We start from the raw sequence: 22,790 nt of genomic DNA, 5'->3' as shown, positions 1-22,790 counted from the left end.
AGCTACGAAGAAGCTGCATTTTTAGTTAGCGAAAGTTTCCAATCCATTTCATCTGATGTTATTCAACATAGCTTTGAAAAAGCATTGTGTGATTTGGAAAATCTCAAAAACGATTTTGCCATGATGAATATAAACGATGATGACGAAGTAGAAATTGGAAAAGTTTAGTGTTATGTTTAGGTATGTTGGAGTCCTTGTTGTTTAATATACAAATAAAATTTTAAAAATATTTTTTCAAAATCATTTTTTACCGGTAAATTAAACCGCTCTTATCTATGGAATTTTACTGATCGAATTGGCTCTTCAAGTTCTATCCAGAGATCAAATTCCGGCATTTCTAGAGAGATTCCGGCAGAAATTCCGTTAAAATCGCTATTTTTCCATATGAATTGTTTATTAAGTGGGCGGGGTTTAGAGTTGAAGGGCGGAGCTTCTTCTAAACTTCTCCGATTTTTATTTATCCATCCATCAAGTTAGAGGGGTGACTGCATTCAATTTCAATTTCATTCCAATTCATTTTTCACCGGTAAATTAAACCGCTCTTATCTATGGGATTTTAGGGTAATTAGATTGCATTCCAATCTGCTTTTTAAATAAGATCTGAAACGAGTGATTAACGACCAGGTTGTTAACTATGCATCAACTCGTATCAAGCTAACATTGCTATCTGAAAAGATTGATATTGTTTTAAGGGTCACACTGCTGACATATTAGACTTGTCATGGTCAAAAAACTACTTCATTCTCTCCTGTGGTATGGATAGGACTGTGAAGTTGTGGCATTTGTCGCGTAATGAGTGCTTATGTTGCTTCCAACATGTCGACTTTGTCACATCTGTAGCATTTCTGCCGAAGGTAAGCGACCATTTGATCATCTGAATATTATTAAAATTTGTCTCGTGTCTTGTTTCTTACACATGACTCTGTCCACCTTTGCCCTTCAACAGAGGAGCAAGCTGAGAGACGAGGTAGCAGTATTCGCCGTTGTAATAGGTTTTCAATTTTCTTAGGAAAAATGCATCATCACATTTGCCTACAATGAGCAATGGTGATGCAGTTCTAGCATTCAAAGCGGGAAATCAATCACTGTTTAATTCCAAGATTTTATTCGGGATGCAGTGGCGTGATGCAGTGACAGTTTAGTTTACGTTCACGGGTGTCTGTCAATGCGGGTCAGTTTGGCTCGAATTCCGATTAATTGGCCTGAAAAATGACTGTTAAGGTTATACCCAGAAATCAAGTTTTTTTCCTCAACAACTCACCCCTTTTTTGTAAGATAATGCTTGGTCTGATTTCACATTTTACCTAAGTTTTCTGCATGCATTTCATCCGTTCTCTATTGTCATCGCTCAAATGCACACTGAAATGTATTTTGGGCCATGAAGTACACAAAAAAGAACGGAGAAAAACATACATGAGATGTTACTCACAATGGCATTGCTTTCTAAATGTGTTGTGTGCTGAATGCAAGTAACAGTACTATTCGATCATTTTGTGTGTATGTGGGAAGTCGAAGTGATACACAGAAAATGAATAAATAGGCGAGGTTTGAGTAAATGCTGTGGTGTCCTTGAAGCTTTCTAGCTGACACCAGAAAACGCTACGCTTTTGTGAAGGTACCTCTGTTCCAAAGCGATATCATCGAGCGATCTTTTTCTGCATATGGAAGTCTTGCAATTCGCCGCGAAGGCGGCGATCTTTCTTAACGATTGGATAGCTGCTTGCTTCCTGCTACGACACGGAAGAGCGCCGCTGCTGCACTTCTAACGGAACCGTGGCTCAAAGTCTTTGCCGGTGCATTTGAGACTCGTATGGGATGATATGGTGGGAGCTGCTCATGTGCAACATGCTCACACTGTTAGTACCGACATCTACATGGCTCTCAGTCATTCGCCGCCTGAGAAGAGCGGTCGTAAAAGGCCGTTGGACACCTATTACATGATATTGCACGTCATTTTGTCTGGGCACTCACGCAGCTCTACCTTCTCCACTCCCCTGATCCTGCTCCCCCAGAATACTATCCTATCTCTGTGGGAGCCTCAAATAATGTCTTTTGCCGAAAAGCTATGGTTGTTTCTGTTGTCTGTCTTCAATACGGGTTTTGAGTATTTCTTTAACTTTTCTCTCTTCTTTTCTTTTTCATTCTCCTCTTTTCTGATCTTGGAAGATATGTAACTCTTTTTGAGCAACGGGCCACTACCACAGACCACCATGGATGATATATCTGTAATTGATATCTAATCTGTGGTAAATGGGAAAGGCATAGCAGAAGGTTCCCGTTACTGTACGTTTGGTTGTCCTAAACAGCCTTAGATCCTATCAAGCTTTTTGTCGCTGCAGGGCGATAAATTGTCCTCCCCCCACCATCCAGTGTGTGGACCGCACACGCGTTCACAAACCTCAAACAATTCTGAATTGAAGTCAAATGTAAAGGTGTTGATCAATGTCATGCTCCTTAACCTTTCCCTGTGGGGAATAAAAAATCAAAATTGTCGACATCTCCACGGTACCTTTTTTCAAATTGATGTTGCTCCTGTTCTTTTAATAATATGGCTTCTTCAAGTTTTGTATAATCTGGATTATTTTTTTCTGCTGACACCAGATTTAAAGTCAACTTAGTAAAACAAATTACCTGATACGGTTGGCACAAAAGTAAAAGTGGTAATGGCAGATTGGTCGGCTCTGATCAATCCTTTGCGCATTCGACTTCTGTTGGGAATGCAAAAGGTTTACGGACGTCTTTTCGATGTGCGTCAGTGACTCGCGAGGTCAGCCGACCTTTGAAGTCAGAATCTTTAGGTCCCCAGCCAAGTCTGTTAGTAGTTATCGAGCTCGAGGGGGTGGAAGGATTTGTTGGTCTTATGTCGCGAAGTCTAATGTATAATTTTCGTTACTGGTTGCACCAGCTACGAAAATCGTATTAGTACTTCTAACTCGATGCGAAAACAGTGAGTTTTCAAGTACAGTTTTTTAACGGCAACTTGAATAAATAATGAGAATAAGTAACGGAAATCGTACCAGTATGCTTTACTGCGATGCAAAAGTGGCCATTTTAATAACACTTTTTAAGTGGGAAATTGAATATATAACTTGAATAGTTTTTAGCAACAGCTTGAAGAACTAGACGCTTTTCAGACTCGGCTTAGACACTTCACGCTTCATGATTAAGGGTAAACCGTTATGTTGAAAATATCTTTACCAACACGAAGCAAGTTCATTTATTCCCATAAAATAGTGTGCCTACGAGGTTTTTAGATGGAACCTTTATTTGCCTGACGTTTCGGCTTTTTCGCCGTCTTCAGAGGCCTAAATAGAGGATGACTGGAACAATGCTACGTTTATCCCGTCAAGTGCCACACCACCCTGGGTCAGTGTTTCGATAATCGTTCAGGGTAGTGAAAACAGAAACCTATCTACATTGAAAATGGTCTTACGTTTTGCTCCACCGGATGTGGCGCGGCTGGTTGCACGCACTTGTCACTCAGTGTACCAGCGAATGAGTGTTACTGCGTGTAGATCACCAGCGACGACATAGATTATTTGATCTACACACAGAATATCAGGCGGTTATAGGTCACAGAGCGGTACAAGTGGCAAGAACTCATTCGTTATGGACAAGCATTCATTCTTATTATTCATTGAAGGGTTTCTTTTAAGAATAAAAAACGCCTCCAACGTCTTCCTTGCCGATATTTCTGTTTCGTGAGCCAGTATAACGCATTTCACATCGTAATCGTTCCCGTTGTGGGCCTCATGTCTGTGCCTTCCTAGTGGTGTTATCAAACTTTTTCGTCGTTTTCCGGCCATGTGTTCATTAATCCTCACTCCAAGATTCCTACCGGTCTCCCCAACGTAAGTTGCCTTGCATATCAAGCACTCAATCTCATATATTACCCCTATTTTTGCGCAGTCGCCTGTTTTTCCGTAAGGACAAATAACACATCTTTCACAGATGCAGTATCTATCATATAGTCTGTTTCTAACAAGCTGGCTTTTGATGTTTGCATTTGGGATATTTACCAAGATCACGTCATTTTGTAATTGTGCTTGGATAATGCTGCGCTGAACAGCGGCACTGACATTGTCAGAGATAAAAGGAAGACAAAGAGAAATTTTGTTTTCGCGCGGAATATTGCTATTTACAGTGCGGGTTCTTCGGTAATGCGGACGTACTGTATGGCCATTGGCACATGCGATTTTCAAGGCTAGTCTTCGTGATTCGTGTCGTTCTTGGTTGCCAGTGCATACTTCACTAGCGGTTTTGAACATATTACGAATCACTGCGCGTTTTACTGCAGTCGGATGTGCAGATTTGGCGTGCAATATGATGTTCTTGCAACTTTCTTTGCGATACCACTTTACTCTAATAATGCCGTTTGAAGTACTTATTTGTGTGTTGAGGTACGGAAGCCATCCTTCTTTTGGGGTTTCTCGTGTGAGTCTTATATATTGCGATTGTTGGTTGAGTATTCGGAAACACTCGTCCATTTCGGACTGTGTTGATGTTATGATGCAACAGTCGTCAATATATCTGCAATACATTATTGGTCTACGCGAAAGTACTGGTTCTTCGATTCTGCTCATGAAGCAGATCGCCAGTACTGGTGCTAATCGTTGACCCATTGCTAGCCCTCTCAGTTGCGCGAAATAATTTCCTGACCACCTGAAGATATTGCAATTCAGGCATTCCTTGATAAGCGTTATTATGCGAGATTTACTTAGTCCATATGTTTCCAAGTTGTTACCATATAAATCTATCATCTCAGAGAGAGCCTGCAGCGCCTCACTGTTTTTTACATTCGTGTAGAGTGAGGTTACATCAAAAGACTCTATTACGCAGTTGCCCTCAACTCTCGCATTGCGTAATCGCTCTGAGCAAAACACAGACAGAATATGCCGAGGTTTCAAGACAAAAGAACATTCGAACTCCCATAAAATATTTTCTATTTTTGGAAGTAGCAAAATGATTGAAGGTGTTTTTGGCACTGTCTATACTTCTGAGGCATTTTTCGGGCGAGAAGTTGCGGAAATGCTTGGAAGTGTGAATGCAGGTTGTTGTGGTTGCACTTTTTCATTGGAAAGGTCTTCGCTGCTTAGCCATGAGCTTCCACGCCCCCAGTTGGCGGAAAAATAGGTTACGTACGGGCCAAAACCGTTTTGAACCCTGAGACGTGCACCTTTTTTTCCTAAAGAAAGTGGTCTTGACTTCTTGCGCTTAATTAATCATACTTTCCAATGTAGCTTGTTCAAGATATATGGATTTATTTCAATATTCCGTACATGGGTTATATGCTTTAAGTTGGTCTGGCCGAAAGCCTGCAACCAAATGGCTTTGTGGCATCACTTTCGAGTTACCGTTCATTCGAGGTGATTAACATATTCGTATGGCGTGTGCGTAATCCAAGCAGGCCCACTTACTTCTTTTACAAAAGTGTGACCCAAAGTTGAGAATTCGTGGCATTAAAAAGGATATACATGATACAACTGTAGCAGTGCAACACTGTTAATAAGTTTTATAGATGGACAGGATTCGTTCTATGTACAACGCTCCAAAGCTAGACCAATTTAATGCCTGTAGTAAGATAGTGTTTCCTTTTGTCTCCTGAGCAATGTCAAGATCACCGACATTTACAACCATCTACCATTGTTGATCTCGTCCGATATTGAGTAGTGGCCACTTGAAAGAAACACCACTGCAATTCGTACGACAGTCAGTAGGTCTGGTAGATGTTTGTGGCTGTTCGTTAAACGACGTAACACTTCGAAAATCTCACCCTTCAAATCCTTGTGCAGATATCAGCAAATAGCTCAGTCGTTAATCGTTTGACGACAGTATTATTCACAGAATTTTTCGAAGCGAGGAGCACAAAATTGAATGAATTGAATTTCTATTGGGTGTTCCATTATCCACTCTATTTGTCGGATTCAGCTCCATGTGACTTCTTTCTGTTCTAAAATTGATAAATTGATTTGGTTAGTTGGAAATTCTCGTTGAATGAGAAGAGGAAAAGTTGGAAATTTTTGCTGAATGAGGAGGCTTTCGCTGTAGTCAACGAATAATGTCTCTGGTAACATTAATTTTTTTAAAGACTAAATGTTAATGTGAGAAAGCATTGTGTGCTAACAAAACATTTGACAGTTGAACCAAAGACAATTTCATCAATTATTAGAGGAAGTTCGAAAAATTTTAAAACTCTTTGACCTTCCATTATGCTTAGAAGTGATAGCTAATCCACACTTCCAAGAGATATTGAGAAGTAGAAATACATTTTTTTCTTTCATTTATCACAGCAAACGTTTTCGCTTGACGCTTGCAAAAACTAGTGTACAATCAAAAAAGTCTCACTTTTTGAATCTTTCTGAATCCAGTCGGAAAGCTGGCAACTATTGTTTTGAACACCTCGTCTCTCTTAGTCTCTCTTAAAAATTACTAGTGACGTTTTGCAGCATCTCTTTTTTCTCGCAGTTCTTGCGCTACCACCTCTTCTTTTTGGTGTTTGATTCGTTGCCTGGAAGTTGTTAGCCCATACAGAGACGACTTCTCCACTTGGAATAGTAGCGAGAAGCGAGGGGTGGACGATATGTTGTAACATCACATGGCGTGAGGTCAACGTGACTTCAGCTCCAAATGGGGCTGATCCTGCAACACGAAACAGTTGAAGGAACGGTAAAAGGCAGCGTTGGAGCAAGCAGTAGGTTCTGACGGCTGTGGTGATCACACTCCGTTCAGAACCCCGTCACGCCTTTGCAATATCCGGAAGACCATTATAAATTGCAGTGAACTCAGTCGTATCATTGCGCATTTCCTCCGGCTACCTTCTGTACTATACTATTAGGGTGTTCGGAAAGTATCTGCCAAAAATTTCGCAGTAGCGCAGATTTTTTTGGGGTTCTGGAAGTTCCCGTTTTAAATACATTATATAAGGACAGTACCACTTGTATACACATAACATATCAGGCTCCCTCGTCCTTGCCTATTTCATCCTATAATAGCCGAACATTCCACTCATATTCGATATGCGCTCCTTTACGAGTTCGAATCTGGCCACTCCGCTGCTGAAGTCCATTGAAACTTAGGTCAAGTATTCAGCACTGAAGCCCCTTCTGAGCGGTCTGTGCGCGCCTAGTTCTAGCACTTCAAAGCCGGAAACAAAAAACTCGAAGATGAGCCTCGCTCTGGTCGACCGACTGCAATATCGTTCGACGAATTGAAGAATCTGGGGGAGCAGCATCCATATGAAGGTGTGCGGTATTTTGCTGCCAGTCTTGGCTGTTCACTGTCCACCGTGAGCAATGGACTGCGATCTCTCGGAATGGTAAAAAAGCTCGGTCAGTGGCACCCACATGCATTGAGCGACGGCAACCGACAAAGACGTCTGGATATCTGCACTCGGCTGCTCTCCAGAAGTCGCAGATTCGACTGGCTGGACACCATTGTCACTGGAGATGGAAAATGGGTCCTTTACGTCAACCACACCCACAAACGTGCCTGGTGCGCTGGCGATGAAATGCCGGATCCTTTCGTGAAAGGTGAAATCCATGAGAAGAAGGTCATGCAGAGCTTCTGGTAGGGAGTTCATGGAATATACCGTTTCGAACTGCTGCCGCACAACACGACAGTACTGCCGAGGTCTACTGCGCTCAACTGCAAAGACGGCCGACAAGATCCGCAAGGAGCACCCAAACTCGACAACGTTCGCCTGCTGCACGATAACGCGAGCCCTCACATCACGAAGAAGACTTCCCAGAGAATTCTGGAGCTCAGATGGGAAGTTCTACCGCAGCCACCGTACAGCCCAGACCTGGCCTGAGCGACTACCACCTCCTACGCTTCAACATCACCTGGAAGAGAAGCGCTACTATGATGGTGACCACTTCGAAAATGACCTTCGGGCTTTCTTCGCCTCCAAGTCACCGGAGTTCTACGCCAAAGGAATCCGTGGTCTTGTGAGACGTTGGCAGAACGTTGCCGATGTTGATAGAGATTGTTTCGTCGAATAATAAAGTGTTGTTAATCGCAATAATTGCATATATACATCGCATACATACATAGCATACATCGCATACATACATTGTATACATACACGCATCGCATACATCGCATACATCGCTTACATACATCGTTTACATACATCGCATACATACCTCGCATGCATACATCGCATACATACATACATGTTAGTCTGAGATTCCTTTTAGGACGACCGTTATTTTCTTTCTGGATCGCTTGATGGAAAGCTGCGGATGTGGCATATACCCGACAAAAAAGTTGCTGTGTGGAATGAAGTTCCTGCACGTTTTGTTTTTATTTTTGTAATCTTCTGAACCCTTAGTTTGACACTCAATATTCGATTTTTAAGGTGAAATTCATAACAGCGATGACATTTGTGAAGAACGGGAAGTTTGTAGTTGTGGGAACATACAACGGGCGCTGTTTCTTCTACTCGACTGATGTGAGCAATGATATTATGATGATGAAAATTTCGAACTATTTTATTTCATTGTTTGCACACCTTTTTTTCTTATCAGCAATTGAAATACCACACCGTCGTGGATGTACGTTCAACCCGTGGCAGAAATGCCAAGGGTCACAAAATAACTGGCTTAGCTGTTCACGGGGACAAGTTATTGGTGAGTTACCTCAAACATTTTGCGCTTATGTGGTTTGAATTGATTGTGCAATTACGTAGGTTACTTCTAATGACTCCCGTATACGGATGTATGATGTACGAGATAAAGCACTCACTTGCAAGTTTCGTGGAGCACAGAATGAACGGTCACAAATACGTGCGGCCTTTTCACCTGATGGGAAACATATTGTTTGCGGCTCAGAGGACAGGTTGGTTTCTGATATCTGCACGATTCTTCCTTATCATTGTTCTTATTGTATTTTACACAAAATTCGATTATTGTCTGCATCATAACTTCACTTTGGATTCGCCACTTCCTTCTTTTCGCTTCGACAGATCTGAATGCAGGAAAGATCGTTTAATTCATTTCTTAGTAATACATGCTCACTCAGATTTGATGTTATATATATATATTTATTTATTTATTTATTTATTTACCAGCCTGAACGTCCGGCTAAAGCCGGACTTCAGGCTTTTTTGGCGTTCGCTTCGCTCGCCTTCGCCGATCAAAAAGAAATAACAAATTTTTTTGTAAAATTACAATTGTTTTTTTTATTTCTATCAGAGCCTTCTTCGATTTTTTTTTCCTCAGAATCTAAGCATAGATGATAGATTTGATGGTTTTTACTTTAAACGTGTCAGTTCTATATTTGGAGAACAATCAAGCTTGATTTTACATCTGTTTCTCTCAAATCTCCACAATTCGGAAACATTATTCGAAGTATGAGTTTCCTCCATTCTCAACTATTAGAAAAGAATGGTGTGCTAACAAGAAATGACGTGAATATCAGTATCGTAGTGACAAAAATAACGTTCTACGTCAGATCGTGCAACTGTTGGCTACTATGTATTGTATTTGATCAGCCGTTCGCACATGTGTTGAAGAAAAGATGTTAGCAGCATCAGGAGACATGCTGGGAAATAGATATGCGAAGGAACCACAGAAACCCATTGTACTGCGTTGGGGCTCCCGCGCACCATTTCAACCCTGCTGGACCCGTCCCACCCCATTTTACAGCTATATCGCCCTGTGCCACGAATTCGACGTCATAGTACTCGTCTCACCCAATTTTACTGCTTTGAGGCTCCAACGCACCTAATCGACCCTATAGTATTCCCTCTCTTTTTGGAATTTCTTGACTGAGACACACACATACACAGACGCACACACGTGGCAAAATAAGCCCGTTATTATATAGCATGGTAATTTGCAAATTTGGAAGTACACATTCACATAAAAGTTTATTTACTCTCACTACCATATGAGAGAAACTAACGTGCCTTATCAAAGAAAACATCCATAGTTACTTAGATTCAGACAATGGTGAAAAGGTAGAGTGCTCGCCTATCAGGTGCATGGCGATGGTTCGGCACCTCATCGGTGCAGAGTTTTGCATCATTATGGAGTATTTTCGTGACACACAGACAGACAGACAGACAAACACACGCGGACTAAGCGCGTTGTTATATAGCATGATAGTTTTTTTTTCAGTCACAAATCTACTTCTTTCAAAAACCTGGTTCTCGTTTCCACACCTTTTAACTTTTATTTTGATTTTTTTTTTATTTTTATTTCAATTTTCAGCTTCATTTATGTTTTCTGATGTTGTTTTTTTTTCTTGTACAAGTCTCCTACGTTCTTTCTTCATTTTTAGCATTTTCATTTTTTACGTCTTTTTCCACTTGCTACGTTGGTATCTTTTTGTTCTTTGAACTTTCCCAGAAGTCAACCCTATCACTTGAAGGCATCACCCCACGAATCTGAGGTGGTGCAGGTTTCAGGTGGAGTATTCGTATACGGGATGGGAGACTACGGAGAGGGAGGTGATTCTGTCCATTTCTTGCTAATTGCCGTAAAAAACCGCCCGGAAGATGCGGCGCCGCACAAGACTGGCGCGCTCCAATCGAATCTCTTGTACAAAATGGTGCGCCAAAACGAATGAAGCCGTATCTTCCGGGCCGTTTTTTATGGCAATTAGCAGGAAATGGACGGAATCACCCCCCTCTCCGTAGTCTCCCATCCTGTATACGAATACTCCACCTGAAATCTGCACCACCTCAGATTCGTGGGGTGATGCCTTTAATTGCAATACAAACACGGCACATGGCCTCAGTGGCGTGGTGATGCATAGGCGTGGCTTAGTGATAATCGGCAGTGGGTACGTAACGACCGCTCCCGTGATTATGTTCACGATCTCACATTGAACAAGACGAAGTCTTTGTCTCTAGTCTGCGATCGCTAACGTGGGATACAACCTCGACCCCTGTCAATCTGTTGTGTAAAGAGGGATATTGCTAGCATCACTTTTTCGATTGAGCGGTCAATGACGCTCGTCGCATTTTCTTCCTGCTTGCGGAGTGCCCAAATTTTCGAAGCAACGTCAAAGCAGGAAGTGCAGTAACGTTCAAGAGGTGAGCATGAAGCCGGGTGTTGCTGGTTTTCTTCACTACATCTTCGATGCTCTTATAAGCTTGCCAACCCGCTCGTTTTCCCTTGCCCAGCTCAAAGGTCAAAATGTTCTCCATGCTCATTTTCCGGCCCAAACGCAGCTAGTGCATTCGGATATGTCCGTTCCGTTGAGCGTAAACAGAGCATCCGAAACCCCTCCGTAACGCATGGCCATAGTCTTTTGCATATTAAGTTGAAGACTGATCCATCCACATGTTTCGTCGAGTTCGGTCAGCATTCGGTCGCTTAGCTGATGACAAACGTTATCAGAACGATTTCATCGGCAAAGCATAAATGGTGTAGCTGCAGACCATCAACCTTCACTCTCATGTCGTCCCATTCCAGCCTTCGTATTGAGTGGTTCTCAAGAGTGGCCGTGAATACGTTAGGTGAGATTTTATCAACCTGTCGTACCCCTCTCTTCACGTCAATGATGATATTCTTGTAGAACGGCAAAATTCTGGTCGTGAAGTCACTGTACAACTCTCGAAGTACCTTTCTGCATTTAGTAGGGACGCCTGGGTTGTCCAAGGCTTCCATGACCATTTCCGTCTTAACTGAGTCGAATGCCTTCTTCAAGTCAATTATGGTGAGACAGAGCGGCATCTCGTACTTTCGCGATACCTCGATGAGTTGCGAAACGGTGTGAATCGTGCTGTATCCCTTTCGAAACTCGGCTCGCATGGCTGTCCTTCATCCAATACCTTTTCAATCGTGTCAAGGATCACTCTTCTAAAGAACGTGTAGATGACGAACACAAAGCAGATTTGACGATAGGGGTCGATGTCCTATTGATCTCTCTTCTTATAGAACAACACGGTCTTGCTGGTCTTTCACTGTTAAGTAAGTTTGCTTTCCGAAAGGTAACAAATAAAGAGCCTCGCCGGAGTGTTGATAAGAAATACGATATAATAAAATTTTTACATGTTTTATTATGTTGTAGTTATATAAATATGAGTATTATGTAAATACTTTATTATTTGAATATAGTTTATTTTACCCTATAAGAAGACGGGTCCAGTAAAACTCAAACTATGGTATCATCGTGTGATCCTCACTGCAACTCAAATAGTTATGGGCTGACCAGCTTGTACTGGTTCACTTGATATGTACCAACATAACTTCGCCTTCGTTGGTACTGTGCGGTCGTCTCTGGCAATAAAAATTCGCTGAACCACCTACTTTTCATTGGAACGACAAGGATCAAGATCCCAAGTGTCTCTGCACCCCACACATTTTGTTTCTTCGCTTAAAATAAAGACACATCTCCCGCGTCAAAGAGTGATATTTTTGGCCCCTGAAGAAAGAGACTAACTCATTGAGCAACTTACACGGTCAAATCAAAGACCGTGAATCGCACCAGATTCATCCAATTGGGCAAAAAGTCGTTCCCTCACAAACGTAACTGGAACGTAGATCACTGTTAAAAAAAAACAGCTGATCAGACCTCTGTCGAGGTCTCAGTAGGTCGAGAGAAGTTTATCGCATCGGACCTGCACAAAAAATGGCACTGTATTTTCATAAAACATCTATAGTTCTCAGCGCAACGACGCAGAAAACTTATCCCCAAAATAAACGTATCCGTTACAGGAAGTACACTAAACAAGGTGAATACACAGTAATAGATGAGGAATCTTATAAGAGATGACGATCAGCCACAACACTACTGCAAAGTAGCATACCGCAAATTAACGCTGATTGTGTCCGTGACTCTTCCTCTATCTGCTCAATTTCAATAACCTTGGAGCTCTATCAAAGGCACTTGGGGGTGCGTATCGTTAGGTACCCGCAGCCTCCGCGACAACCTATCCTTAGGAGAAACGACTGGCAATGGCGATCGTCAATTGCGCTGCGCAGCAGTTAATTGCGCTACGTCTGCCTTACGCCCGCCCATCACTCCGTCCATCTTCGGTCCTCATCGTCTAATGAGGTGTGAAACATGCCTCGCAGGTTCATGCTAACACTGGTATTGCTTTTGTACGGAGCATCGATCGCTCACGTATAGAACGATTGCACGCGAAATGCCACAAGTAGAAAACAAGTGTTTTATTTATGTAAAAGAAACAAATCGAAGCTTTTACAAACTATTGCAGTACCTTACGTGCATCGAACACTGTATAAATACAAATAAAGGATAAAGTCAAAAGGATAAAGTCACTGGCGTATCAACCCACGGATCCAGTAGGATGCGCCAACGCGTTTTACTGCAATTCGTAAACGTTGAGGTTTTGGAACGCGTGTTGGCCTGTACAATGACTTGTGGGGGCCAGCCGATGGTCAAGTCAGTGTTTTTATCCTCCCACACAAGACTGGTACCAATTTATCGACCCCGGAGAGATGAAAGACTTGGTGAACACTGGGGCGGATTCGAACATCCGATCGATCGTGCAGGTGCCGGAACCTCTAACCGCTACACTACACCCGCCCCTTTGGAACGAGGGCCATAATTAGTACTTCTAAATAGGTAACATGAGTAAAACGTGGAGTAAAATCGTCAGAAAAAGTAATGTCTAGAAAATATATAATGGTTAGATGGAAATGCAGGAATAAATATTTCAATCTATTGCACTTTTTCCACATTTTTCCTGTTTCTCTTGTGTTTCCACAGTAGTGCCGATCCAGGTGCTGTTCTGTCAGTGCCATATAATGTCTAAATAGGAAGCCTACCCACGGACCTCCCTCACTAGAGGAATCACAGCCGATTAGTTGCGAGGCTACGTGGCCCGTCCCCGGGTGGCGGATAGGGGACTAATCGCGGATCAAAAGCGACTTTGTGCCTGACATGAGACGCAGGTGGATTCAGGGGATGGACTCCCTGTCTCTGCTGTGCCAGGATTGACTCATAAAATCCTTGTATCCCGCACGTCGGTCCGGCCAAAAGCCTGCATTTAAATGACTCGGAGGTGCAAGGGAGGCGATTTGGAGTCGCTCCCAACAAATAAACTCCACCTGTCCGCTCCGGGAAAATGCAACGTTCTCCCAAAAACTCATAAGACTAGTGGTTTGCAACCTGCCCATGAGTTTCAAAATTGTATGCACCCTACAGTAATAAGAAAGAGTCTTCTGATTCCGGAGGAAAGCCTGGTATGGTAGCGCCAGGAAAGGCAGGGTACCGAAACGGAGAAGGACTAGGATGACGATCTGTACTTATAACGCAAATACGCTTGCATCGGATGCGAGCATTGAAGATCTGATTATGAAAGCCAGTAAGTTTAAGCACGACGTCATCGGACTGACCGAGACGAGATGACGCCACCCTAAACGCCGTGTTTGGTACTGGAGAAGAACTGTTCTTAGCAAAATGCGACAGCAGAGGAGTTTTTGGAGTTGGCGTCTTTGTAAACACGAATATGGCAAAGAACATCAACTCTTTCGAACAACTTACCCGGACGTCTATGGATGAGAAGATGTGGTCCAACGCCAGATTTCACAATCTTCGTAGCTTAACATCAATCTACGTAAAAGAAGATGTCGAAGCTTTCTGTGTGGACCTGGAGAAGTTGATTCCGGAGGAAAGCCTGGTACGGTAGCGCCATGAAGGACGGGGTTGCAGGAGTCATATAGGCTACCGAAACGGAAAAGAGCTAGGATGACCATCTGTACTTATAACGCACGTTGCATCGGAAGCGGCCATTGATGATCTGATATTGCAAGCCAAGAAGATTAAGTACGACGTCATCGGATTGACCGAGACGAGGTGATGCCACTCACTGAACGCCGTGTGTGATACTATATAAGAACTGTTCCTAGCGACAGTAGAGGAGTTGGTGGAGTTTATGTTCTCGTCAACACGAATATTTCAACAAACGTCGACTTTTTCGAACAAGTTACAACAAGTTCGATATCGCTACACTGTTACATCATCTGCTTCCCCGACCCGACGACCTCGCAAAAGCCTCCCAAACGTTTCTGGAATGGACTGCTCCTAAATCCAGTTGCGTATTCTGTTTCGTGCGAGAATCGTGACAATTTGACAACTACCATGTCGGGAGATGCCCACGATTCCGGATTCAGCCTCCGTAACAGCGCAGGCTAAACATGTGCCTCCTTCGCCTGAAAACAGCACACCCAGACGCATTTGAATCAAGTGCAGAAACTGTGGCCTCGGTCGCTGCTGCTTCGCTAGGACACCGCAGCCACCCACGAAACGGCCATGCAAAAAGTAGCTGCAGGTTCCACGCCGTCGACGTCCAGCTAGCCACCATTCACATGGCATCAAGCCGAAGTGAATTTCACCCTGTCAACTTCCAACCATCACTTGCGCCACGCCAATCCACTACAGTTGAGCAGTACGAAAAAAAAAATCACCAATCAGACTTGAAAATGTTACCGTGAATTATACATTTTCGTTGTTGTCGCAGTATCATCGACGCTGATGATTGTAAAGGGGTATGGCGTAGGATACTCATCGCTGTTATAGTTATTCGTGGCATAACTCACTTGCTTCTTCTACCACCGGGTGATCCAAGAGAAGAAATCACTATGCTGGTACTCTTGACTGCAGCTGCTTGACTTCTAAGAGTACAGCAGACTTCTAAGAGTGCAGCATGAGACGACGTCACCATCTCAAAGCCGTATATGAAACTGGAGAAGAACTGTTCTTAGGAAAATGCGAAAGTAGAGGTGTTGGTGGAGTTGGCGTCCTCGTCAGCACAAGTATAGCAAAGAACATCGACCGTTTCGAACAACTTACAACCCGAATCGGACGTCTGCGGATGAGAAGATGTGCTCCAACACCAGCTTTGACTATCTTCGTCGCTTACGCTCCAACATCAAGCTACGAAGAAGAAGAAGTCGAAGCTTTCTATATGGAACTGGAGAAGTTCTACAGAGAAGAACATGCCTTCTACAAGGTCATATGTGGGATTTCAACGCCAAATTTCGCCCAAGAAGAACGCCTGAGGAACTTCACATCGGGACTCACGGCCTACAATGGAGTGAACAGCAAGAAGGCTTTCGAGTTCATTATGACGACTAAGACCATCCATAAGAACTCGCAATTCCAGAAGCCCTTCTCCCTGTGCTGGATGTGGGAGTCTCTCGGTGGAGGGTACCGTAATGAAATTGACCATATCATCGTCAGTAAAAGGTTTTGCCTGACGGATACCTGTTACTCCAAAGTTCTATAAGGGATCGGACTATCGCCTCCTCCAAGGAAGATTTTCGTTAATCAAGAGAGGAGAAAAAGCCTCTCTGTGGGATCAGAGAGCGGAGTCTCAGTACTCTCATCAACTGGGATCTCTTCGCTACGCTCGCCGGCTTTTGTGAAGATTCCGCGATGGAAAACATCGACGAGGAATACGACCAGCTCGTTGAACGAGGAACTACACGACAAAGGCTGAAAGTTTTAACACCACTAAGAGACGCCTGTCTCTCGAAACTCTTGAGCTGATACGTTAGCGTGGAGCAGCACAAGCAGCAGGCAACCAAGAACTCACGCCTGAGGTCGAAAATCTTTGCAGAAATGCGATAAAGGAAAACCTTAAAGAGAGAAGAGCAGAAGTGCTAGCTGAAGTTGCAGAAGGGGGTAGAAGCATTGCCTTTGCCTTTGGGGGCTTTGCCCGTCTTTGCCGGAGTCTTTGCCAATCGCAAGACAAATATGACTGCTCTCTGGAACCCGAACAGAACAACCACTGCATCGAGAAGGGGAATGGAGAAACTCATCTACGATTTCTACTCTGATCTTATCGACAGCCATGCCCACCTGCCTCCTCACCATCTGAGGGAAGACGGACATGTCATTCCAAAGGCTCTCCCGTCCGAAGTACAACATGCTATCATTTCAGTAAGAAGTCGTCTTATTAGTGTTCTGTTCTTATTCTGTCGGCACCTGGTCCCGACAGAATAGGAACAGAACACCCGAAGAACCTTCCGCCAGTACTCATCAACACCCTGGCGAGGTTCACTACACGTTACCTGACGGAATGCAAGGTTCCTAAACTGTGGAGGACCAGCAAGACCGTGTTGTTGTATATGAAGTGAGATTCACATGAAATCGGCAACTATCGCCCAATCTGCTTACTGACCGTCATCTACAAGCTCTTTACAAGAGTGATCCTTAGAAGGATTGAAAAAGTACCAACGAAGGCGAAGTTATGTTAGTACATATCAAGCGAACCACAAGGAGCTAGCCACTCCCATAACTAACTATTTGAGTTGCAGTGAGGATCATGAGGATCATCATATGATATCATAGTTCGAGTTTTACTGGACCCGTCTTCTTATAGGGTAAAATAAACTAAATTCAAGTAATAAGATATTTACATACTAGCCTGAACGTCCGGCTAAAGCCGGACTATTTTGGTGTTCGCTTCGTTCGCCTTCACCGATCAGTAAGAAATAACAGTAGCGACTTTTTTTGGGAAATTAGAAATGCTTTTTTCTATCAACGCTTTCTTTACGTCGGTTCGCTTTCGCGTCGGTTCTATATTTGGAGAACAATAGAACTTCATTTAACATCTATGTTTCTCTCAAATTGCTTTATTTTGGAAATATTATTCGAAGTATGAGTTTCCTCCGTTCTCAGCTATTAGCAAAGAACGAAGTGCTAACATGAAATGAATAATCACTATCGTAGTGATTATTCATTATCTACGTCAGATCGCGTAAACGTTGGCTACTATGTATTGTATTTAAGCAGCCGTTCGCACTTTTCGTGCTTTTCCTCTTCAGCATCAGGAAACATGCTGGGAAATGCGAAGGAACCACAGAAACCCATTATACTGCGTTGGGGCTCCCGCGCACCATTTCAACCCCGTTGGACCCGTCCCACCCCATTTTACAGCTATCTGGCTCCGGGGCACGAATTCGACACCATAGTACCTGCCTCACCCAATTTTTTTGCCTTGAGGGTCCAGCGCACCAAACCTAAGGCTTAATATTCCCTCTTTTTAGAATTTCTTGACTGAGACACACACATACACAGAAGCACACACGTGACAAAACAAGCCCGTTATTATATAGCATGAAAACAAGCCCGTTATTATATAGCATGATAGTTTGCAAATCTGGAAGTACACATTCACATAAAAGTTATTTACTCTCACTACCATATGAGAGAAACTAACGTGCCTTATCAAAGAAAACATACATAGTTACTTAGATTCAGACAGTGGTGAAAAGGTAGAGTGCTCGCCTATCAGGTGCATGGCGATAGTTCGGCACCTCAACGGTGCAGAGTTTTGCATCATTACGGAGTATTTTCGTGACACACGACACACATACAGACAGACAGACAAACACACACACACACACACACACACACACACACACACACACACGGACTAAGCGCGTTATTATATAGCATGATTACTCATATTTATATGACTACAACATAATAAAACATGTAAAAATTTTATTATATCGTATTTCTTATCAATACTTCGGCGAGGCTCTTTATTTGTTACCTTTCGGAAAGCAAGCTTACTTAACAGTGAAAGACCAGGAAGACCGTGTTGTTCTATAAGAAGAGAGATCAATAGGACATCGATCTCTATCGTCAAATCTGTTTTGTGTTCGTCATCTACACGTTCTTTAGAAGAGTGATCCTTGACACGATTGAAAAGGTATTGGATGAAGGACAGCCATGCGAGCAAGCGGGGTTTAGAAAGGGATTCAGCACGATTGACCACATTCACACTGTTTCGAAACTAATCGAGGTATCGCGAGAGTACGAGATGCCGCTCTGTCTCACCTTCAGCGACTTAAAGAATTCCTTCTATTCAGTTGAGAAGGAAGCGGTCATGCAGACCTTGGAAAACCAGGGTGTCCCTACTCAATACATGAAGGTACTTCGAGACCTTTGTACAGTAACTTCACGACTGGAATTTCGCCATTCTACAAGAATATCATCATTGACATGAAGAGAGGAGTCTGACAGTAAGGTACAATCTCACCTAAAATATTCACAGCCACCCTCGAGAAAGCAATGCGAAAGTTGGAATGGGACGACATGGGAGTGAAGGTTGATGGTCGGCAGCTACACCATTTGCGCTTTGCTATTGGCATTGTACTGATAACACTTAGCATCACCCAAGCGGAACGAATGCTGACCGAATTCGACGAAACATGTGGATGCATCGGTCTTCAGCTGAATCTGCATAAGACGTTCATGCGTAACGGATGTGTCTCGGATGCCCCATTCACGCTGAACGGAACGAACATATCCTAGTGCGCCAGCTACGTTTGTCTGGGTCGGGAAATAAACATGAAAGACGACCTGACCCCCGAGCTGGGCAGGAAGAAACGAGCGGCTTTGGGAGTGTATAAGAACATCGAAGATGTAGGGAAGTAGAACAGTAACACCGGGCTCCGCGCTTACCCTTTCAACATCACAGTACTTCCTGCTTTGATGTATGCTTCAGAAACCTGGGCACTTGGCAAGCAGCAAGAAAATGCGGTGAGCGTCATTGAACGCTCAATCGAAAGAGTGATACTAGGAGTATCCCGCTTCACGCAAGTGAGGGACGGGATTCGAAGTTTTGTCCTACGTCAGCGATCGAGGATCAGAGACGCCGCCGTGTTTGCCAAGGAAAGTAAAATAAGGTGGAGCGGACACGTGATGCGCTTTAACGACAACCGTTGGACCAGAGCCGTGAGCGACTGTGTTCCCCGCGATATTAAGCGCACTAAGAAAGACCGCCGACCCGTTAATCAGATTTCTTCACGAAGTCCTTGAATAAAAAATACGATCCTCTTCGTGTCCCACACAATAGGAGAAACCATTGGGCGACTCTTGCCTACGATCGGGACAAAAGGATTACTGAGGCGCCAACATACATTATTACATAGCTTTGGACAAGGGTGAAAATGTAGAGTACTCGCCATCAGGTGCATGGAAATCGCTTTCGACTCTCCCTTTTGGTGCTGTCTTTGCATCGCGCTGTGTGCCACTGGAATAACAGGAATGTTTGCTAGTCTGGTTGAGTCGACTTGAACTGGCAAATACCGTCTGGGCAAAAACTGTAATAAGAGAACGAATGACGTGGACGAGCTCTGGAGATATCTTTGTTATTCAGACTGTGTGCTGAGAAGCAATGAATAACTGGTAATAGCCATTTGGTGACAAACTAGTAATTAACTTGGGTCGATTTCGATCGTCGAAGTCAAAGACAACCTTCTACCTCTCAATTCTTTCTCTCTATTCGATCTATCATGATGTGCGAATCAAAGACAGACAACACTGTCTACAGCGATGGTGACGGGTGACTGAATTAATTAAAATTAAATTTTAATTTCAAATTAAATTACCTAGCAATATCTTCCTTCCAAGTTTATCACAGAGACCATTTTCTCTTCCTCGGTCATGTCATGATGGGACCTTTAGATCGCGCTGTACAGATTAAGATGCTCCTGGACTCTGATATTCGCTCAGACGAAACATGTTTCATAGAATATGGAGCAGTGGCGTGTGGTCCATTGGTATTCTTACTTAGGATCGAGCAGAATGGGTCCAGTTATGTTGATGGATGCCACTCCTTGGTGGAGATGATCTCGACCAACTACTGAAATTCGTGTACAAATTTCATTAATTTGAGAACGCATACCTGAAGCTCTTTACATCTAATGGAAGCAATTTTGGAACACTGCAAGCTGCTGCAAAATGGTAAATTTGCGGTAGTTGTCTCGCAAGGGTACACAAAAATGCAAGAGAGCCACCTGAATTTGGCACATGAAAAGCAGTTTCTTCCATAACTTCTCTCATGAAGTTTTACCTAAAGCGCTAGATTTAACTTTAAGTATAGTTTATAAGGGAGGATAGATGCATTTCTGCTGTAAATTCTGTAAATAAAGCGGATGTGATTGGTTGAGAATGCGTGTTACAACCTATTAACAACAAAGAAACAATGAAACCCTCGTACGCCTTCGCTACCTTGATCCGATTGGCAGTCAGTGTTTTATAAACATGATCCTCTTTCCTTCATGTAATGTCACGAGAATGAACAAAATTCAACGCAACATATGCTTGCCATAAATCTGTCTTCTTCAAGGTTTATTTACTTATGGCGCAGTGCTCATTTGCCATCTACCTTATCCGTACGGAAAGATCGCAATGCTATGTGGGAAAGAGTTCGTGCCCACAGTGCACCTGTCTCTGTAGCTGTCTTTGCTCCAAAACCACAGGTAAATTTGCTCTTACTCTATGCACTCCATCTTATATTTTACTACGATATTCTTCTGCCGTCTTAGGTTTTTTTTTTCTCTGCCATGATTTTTAGTGTCGTTGCGATCCGATAACTTACAGCATTTTATCGTGTTCTCTCAAAAAGCGATATGCTTTCAATTAGCCTGGCTTCTCTTTTTCAAGTTCTCTTTTCTCTTGTTTTATTTATTTTACTCTTCACATCTTGTCCTTATATATATTATTGTTCTGTTTAAGGTGTTTCCCTCTGTAATGGCAAAGCTTGAAGACGAAAACCGTGAGACAGGTTCTGGTGGTCACGTTATTGTCAGTGCTGACTTGCAGGGATGCATCAAAATCATGGTCAACAGACTGAAATCTTTTAAATCAGGTCATGGTGTATTCATTGGTTGAAAATAAAGTTTGTGTTACACTCATTGAATTCTTTCTATCTGGTAGCCTTCTTTAGCAGCCACTTTTAAAATACCAGTTTACGTCTCAGATTTACTGGGTGATGTTTAGCTTAGGTATAGTCGGGTCAAAACTAAATAGAATTCGATGTAGTTGCGTAAGTGGGTGCGCTCATAGTGGCGCGCTGGAGCCACTGGCTGTGATTGAGGTGTGGCCCATGCTAACTCAACTCATCTCCTCCCGTTCGCACCCGCTAGCCTATCCTCGCTGCTTATGCGACTACATCTAGCTTCAGGTTGTTCTGACTTCATTCCCATAATCCTAATTACCTGACCAATATGAAAACAACTACTCTCATCGTCTTCAATCGCCATTGTGTCTGCCGTAGTTTCCAAGCAGTACAGAAGCTCAAAAATCATTGTAGGCATTATGAGAACTTATCGAATGAGCGTTCCACAACTGGCTCATCCCAGCGCTTTTGCCTGCACCACCTTCAGTATCAAATTACTTCAAATTCGTGCGGAGGTTGCTTAATAATAGTGCACTTGTGCTTCATTAAAGTCAACATAAAATTAAAAGTAGCTAGCTAAAACCATAAGAGTTGCAGTGGCACAGGGTGATTGGATGAATCGTGGACGAGAATGATGCCAAGAGAAATTTGACCTGAGCCCCAGATCCCCAGGGTCCATTGCGATGGCTCTGTTCAGTCAAACACGGCGACACTATAGCGACAATTTTGAAGAATAAACTTCTTAAGTTAAAGGTTTCATCTCAGAAAGTCCCAGGTTACTTTTTCTGGTTGGATTTTCATCCAGATCCACCAAGAGGGTTCGCATTTGTAAGACATGTAAGACATTCATTAATGCATACATGTTACATGTTATATATATATATATATATATATATATATATATATATATATATATATATATACCGTAACCACATCATCGTCGTTAAAAGGTTTTGCCAGACAGTTGTACCAATGTTCTATATAGGATCAGACCATCGCTTCCTTCGAGGAAGAAGATTTTGCTTTATATGGGGAGGAGAGAAAGCTGCGAAGTTGACAAACCGAAGTCCCAGGACTATCATTGACTCGGATCTTTTCGCTTCGCTAGTCGGCTTTTGAGAAGACTTCGCTATGGGCACCTCGGTGACGAATATAATCAACTTCTTCATCG

The 22,790-nt window shown here is 43.0% G+C and overlaps 5 protein-coding genes across 6 annotated transcripts in view; 4 read left to right on the top strand and 1 right to left on the bottom strand.

The window, feature by feature from the left end:
* The window catches only part of RB195_022738 (uncharacterized protein), a gene marked incomplete at both ends in the record, with an annotated part of 35,172 nt that extends 13,560 nt beyond the window's left edge, over window positions 1–21,612 (top strand). The window contains 7 exons of one of the 2 annotated variants that reach the window (XM_064209952.1): window positions 693–854; window positions 8,199–8,291; window positions 8,360–8,452; window positions 8,529–8,630; window positions 8,690–8,838; window positions 21,068–21,200; window positions 21,457–21,612. In XM_064209952.1, coding sequence (XP_064065832.1) covers window positions 693–854; window positions 8,199–8,291; window positions 8,360–8,452; window positions 8,529–8,630; window positions 8,690–8,838; window positions 21,068–21,200; window positions 21,457–21,612 — 888 coding nt within the window. Of the gene's footprint in view, window positions 1–692; window positions 855–8,198; window positions 8,292–8,359; window positions 8,453–8,528; window positions 8,631–8,689; window positions 8,839–10,214; window positions 10,234–21,067; window positions 21,201–21,456 lie in introns of those variants that run through there. The other variant, XM_064209951.1, reaches the window with a different exon arrangement.
* RB195_022742 (uncharacterized protein) lies at window positions 11,325–11,762 on the bottom strand (the record flags this gene model as incomplete). The annotated part of the gene is made up of 1 exon (XM_064209955.1): window positions 11,325–11,762. The coding sequence occupies one exon, from the start codon at window positions 11,760–11,762 to the stop codon at window positions 11,325–11,327; it is 438 nt and encodes a 145-aa protein (XP_064065835.1).
* RB195_022741 (uncharacterized protein) lies at window positions 15,626–16,207 on the top strand (the record flags this gene model as incomplete). The annotated part of the gene is made up of 1 exon (XM_013434994.2): window positions 15,626–16,207. The coding sequence occupies one exon, from the start codon at window positions 15,626–15,628 to the stop codon at window positions 16,205–16,207; it is 582 nt and encodes a 193-aa protein (XP_013290448.2).
* RB195_022740 (uncharacterized protein) lies at window positions 19,006–19,248 on the top strand (the record flags this gene model as incomplete). The annotated part of the gene is made up of 1 exon (XM_064209954.1): window positions 19,006–19,248. The coding sequence occupies one exon, from the start codon at window positions 19,006–19,008 to the stop codon at window positions 19,246–19,248; it is 243 nt and encodes an 80-aa protein (XP_064065834.1).
* RB195_022739 (uncharacterized protein) lies at window positions 19,429–21,485 on the top strand (the record flags this gene model as incomplete). Its single annotated transcript, XM_064209953.1, has 3 exons — window positions 19,429–19,476; window positions 21,068–21,200; window positions 21,457–21,485. The coding sequence occupies 3 exons, from the start codon at window positions 19,429–19,431 to the stop codon at window positions 21,483–21,485; spliced, it is 210 nt and encodes a 69-aa protein (XP_064065833.1).
* Window positions 21,613–22,790: the final 1,178 nt, after the last annotated feature.

Source organism: Necator americanus, chromosome X, assembly GCF_031761385.1.
Source record: "Necator americanus strain Aroian chromosome X, whole genome shotgun sequence".
NCBI lineage: Eukaryota > Metazoa > Nematoda > Chromadorea > Rhabditida > Ancylostomatidae > Necator > Necator americanus.
This window is presented reverse-complemented; position numbering and strand designations above follow the sequence as displayed.